Genomic DNA, 4,573 nt, shown 5'->3' with positions numbered 1-4,573 from the left:
AATAACAAAAAATATGAAGAGACAAATGCCCTTACTAAAAATAGAAATAGTCATAAGAAGGACTAAAAGTGTCCAAAAAATGATAGTCTGAGATGTAAAATGACAAAAACAATAGTTTGAGACTAAATTTAGAATTACCACCAAAGACAAAGGATCTCTGGTGGAATTAACTCTTTTTTTTTTTTTGAATTCTACTGGCTCTATTACAATGTAGTATCTGTTCATATACTTTCTCAACCTACTGAAACACAAAGAACAAATAACGCCTCCACCAAAGACAAAGGATCTCTTGTGGAATTAACTCTTAAATATACACCAACCCCTATTTGTTTGTAGAAAGTTAATGACGTTTAATGTAGCAACAATTGTTGAACTTTTATTTGTGTTCATATATTGAATGCATTGTGGCAATTTATATCATGGTCCTCATGGACCATATATGATCCACATAGCATTATGGACCATGGATTGAAATTAAATAACGAGGTACAAGATTTCATAACACTAACACACAAAAAAAAAAATACAACACAAGACGCATAGCATAGCATTATAGACCCAATTGAATTGAAAAGACGAGGTACATAATTTAATAACACAAGACACAAAATATAAAAATACAAGCTACTAAGCTAGACACATACACATGTTATATATTTACTTATTTTTCAAATCTGATTTAGCTAGGTACATAATTTGTGTTCATAGGTACAAAATTTCACAACACAAGATACAAAATTCATAACATAAGACATAATTACTAATTTGTTTCAGGTACAGAATTCATACTCGTAAAATACAGAATTTCATAACGCAAGACACAAAATGTCATAACACAAAACACAAACACATGAACCAAGGTCCATAGTGCAATGTGAACTCTGGTCCATGGTATAACAATTGATGCTTTGGTGTTCTTTGTGAATACATTTATTTGGCAACTTATATGGTGGACCAGGGTTCACATAACAATGTGAATCCTGGATCAAAATGACGTCATTTTGAAATTTAAGCTTTTAACCGATTTTGTAGTTTCATGTTTCTTCTGTTTCAAAACAAATTTTAATTTATTTTAGGTACAGAATCAATACTCTAATTAAGGTACATAATATAATAACACCGGACACAAAAAACTCACCACACAAAACACATGCAAATGTTATATATTTACTTAATTCTCAAATCTGTCTTATTTACGTACATAATATATATGTAAAATAAGACATATAATATGTTGTGTATTACACAACTACTAATCTATTTCATGTACAGAATCCATACACTTAAAGTATAAAATTGTATAACATGAGACACAGAAACGCATAACACAAGACAGATAGACATGGTTGTTCGCATGTTCTCATCTAAGGAAGTGTTCTCATCATATGATCTGAATATAGATGTGTGTGTCAGAGAGAGCACAAGATGTTGATGCATGTCTCTTCCCCTCTATATAAAGAGGGGAGTGTGCAACACTTCACTCCATCAGCAAAGAAACACCCCTAAGTGCTAATTACATTCAGAAAAAAAAAATAATAATAAAAAAATGGAGAGCATTGCTAAGAGATGGAGAGTTTTGAATGGGAGTGACAACTGGGAAGGGTTACTAGACCCTTTGGATTCTGATCTTCGCCGCTACCTCATTCACTATGGTTCAATGATTGGAGCAGTATACGACTCCTTCATCAGTGAACCAACTTCTAAGTATGCCGGGCTAAGCCGCTACGCCAAGAAAAGCCTCCTTGAGGAGACTGGGCTTGAGAAGGCAAATCCTTTCAAGTATAAACTAATACTCATCTCTTTACCTTTCCTAGTCCCTCATTTTTATTTTTTTTGGTCTCAAAAAACAATGGAAACAATTTCATAATTATATATGCATCAATCCAAAGGTTGCTCAAGTATCAAATGAGCTTCTTTGTAGGAATGACCAACGGGATAACTAGAGTTTAATTTTCACAAGTGATAACTCTTCTAGGGTCAGATTTTGTGTCTCTAAGTGGATTAGTCGGGTGGACCCAGACCGTTAAACAGACAGAAAAACACCTGGAACACCTGATATATATATATATATATATATATATATATATATATATATATATATATATATATATATATATATATATATATATATATAACACTTTGTAAATTTGATTAGGTACACTATCACCAAGTACTTTTATACTCCTTCAACTACATGCGGAGCCCATCATGGAGGATATCATGTCCAATCAGTGCGAGCAGACGCAGTGATGAAAGAGTCAAATTGGGGTGGATATGTTGCTGTTGCCACCGACAAGGGAAAGGAGGTTTTGGGACGGAGAGACATTCTGGTCGTTTGGAGGGGAACAGAAACGAGGTCGGAGTGGATTGAGGATTTCAGAATCCCCATGGTCAAACCTCGAATCATCTTTGCCCAGGATAATGGTTCCCTCGTGCATAGAGGTTGGTATGAAATGTATACCTCTACCAATCAAGATTCACACCTCAACAGTAATAGTGCCAGGGACCAGGTAATACATACATACACACTACTGGAAATTATGAAATTTCCGACCACCTGAAAGTGATCTTAAATCAAGTCAAAAGCCTTGTTCCGGCCACTTTTGGTATCCGGACAAACCTTTGTTGCTATTTCCGACTACTTTTTACTTTCGACTTTGGTGGTCGGAAATTCCATAATTCCCAGTAGTGACATGTTTAACCTAATATTTTAAAACCAAATGGTTTCATATTTAACTACTTCAATTCATAGGTTCGAGCAGAAGTTTGCAGGCTACTTGATCTGTACAAGAACGAGGAAGTGAGCATAACTGTGACAGGACACAGCCTGGGATCATCACTGGCAACACTAAATGCAGTTGACCTAGCTGCCAATCCATTCAACAACACCGATGTTCTTATCACAGCATTCTTGTTCGCAAGCCCCAAAGTGGGAAACGAGGGTTTCAAGAAGGCTTTTTCCCACCTGAAAAACCTCCGAGCTCTTCGAGTCGTTAACAATGGGGATCTTGTGCCAATGGTGCCATTCTTGGCTGTTGAAGCCGGGACTATTTTACCCCTCATAGCCTACAAAGACGTGGGAGTCCAATTTGATATAAACGCTTCAAAATCAGAGTATGTAAAGCATGATAAGTTGAACGTGTTAATGTGGCATGGGCTGATGATTTATCTGCATGGAATCGATGGGTTTCAAGGACCGAAGGGAGAGTTTAAACCACAAGGGTGTTTTGATATCCCTCAAGTCAACAAGTATGGAGGCATGCTGAAAGTTGAGAAATGCCCGGTTCCAACTGAATGGTGGGTCGAGAAGAACAAAGGAATGGTTCAGCAAGATGACGGTACCTGGATTCTTGATGATCACGAGGCAGACCATGTTGTGTTCGCATAAATTAAACCCTTTCATGGTGGGATACTATTGATATGATTTTAATAAGGTATGAATAAAGTTTGTTTGTGTGTTAGTTGTTTAAGCAAGGGAACTATAATGTCACATATATGTTGTTCATCATCTACGTTGTGCGTGTAGAGTTGCCTTTCCTGTTTTCCAACGCCATTATTGGCGAACTTAATTGCATTGTACTGCTTTGTGTATGTGAATAAATAAAGTATTTGCTTGTGTATTATTAAAACTTTAAAGACTTCAAGCTAGGGGACCAAATTTTAGTGTGGACCATGGTCCTAAATGGTGTCGTTTCTTTTAATGAGTTCTGAGTAATTAGTTCTATTTGTATACCATATTCAGTTTTATTTTATATACATTGTAATTTCATCTTAGCATAATTAACGTTTCATTTTGTTTCAACTATAGTTTCATTTGATATTATATATATACAATAGTCTTATCTTATATTACAATAAGACTTGTTATTGAATTTTATTTTATACATACACACTGTATTATTATTACGTACCACACAACTAAATTATAACTCTAATTCCACTACGATTTATTGGAAAATATATACTCAAATATATGTAACTGTTATTCAGTTTCATTTTATATACATATACTGTAGTTTCATTACAACACAACTAAAGTATTATTTTGATATAACTACATACAGTTTCATTTGACAATATACATTCAATATGTGAAACATGTTATTCAGTTTCATTTTATACATCCGACAGTATCATTTCAACACAACTAAAATATCATTTTAATTCAATTACACTTTCATTTGATAATATAAACACAATATGCGAGACAAATTATTCAGTTTCATTTTAGATATACTGTAGTTTCATTATGTTCTGAACACACAAAAAATACCGAATTTGCTAAAATTTAACAGCTGCTATTTCTTTACATAAAGAAACGACGCCATTTTCAGACTATACTCCACACATCTGTGTAGACCATGGTCCACCGTATAATAACCGGTCAGTGGGAGCCAGGGCCGATCTTTAAAAAATAAGGGCTCTGTTTAATTTGAATCGGACTATTTTTTTTATTTTTATTATATAAAATAAAAATGTAAAATTTATTTAAAAAATTGTCAAAATATTATGCATAAAATATTCAACGAAAAAAAAAAAAAAAAAAAAAGAGGAAGATACAAGTCAAAAGTGA

General features: G+C 34.0%; 1 protein-coding gene across 1 annotated transcript; it reads left to right on the top strand.

Moving 5' to 3' along the window:
* The first annotated feature begins 1,482 nt into the window (after positions 1-1,482).
* On the top strand, positions 1,483-3,620 carry LOC109171357 (phospholipase A1-II 1-like). Its single transcript, XM_019320438.1, has 3 exons — positions 1,483-1,779; positions 2,156-2,510; positions 2,753-3,620. Exons 1-3 carry the CDS (start codon positions 1,547-1,549, stop codon positions 3,386-3,388), a joined length of 1,224 nt encoding a protein of 407 aa, XP_019175983.1. The 5' UTR covers positions 1,483-1,546; the 3' UTR covers positions 3,389-3,620.
* The last annotated feature ends 953 nt before the right edge of the window (positions 3,621-4,573 follow it).

Source organism: Ipomoea nil, unplaced genomic scaffold, assembly GCF_001879475.1.
Source record: "Ipomoea nil cultivar Tokyo-kokei standard unplaced genomic scaffold, Asagao_1.1 scaffold0317, whole genome shotgun sequence".
Classification (NCBI taxonomy): Eukaryota; Viridiplantae; Streptophyta; class Magnoliopsida; order Solanales; family Convolvulaceae; genus Ipomoea; species Ipomoea nil.
The sequence above is the reverse complement of the archived record's forward strand: the minus strand, read 5'-3'. Positions and strand labels throughout refer to the sequence as shown.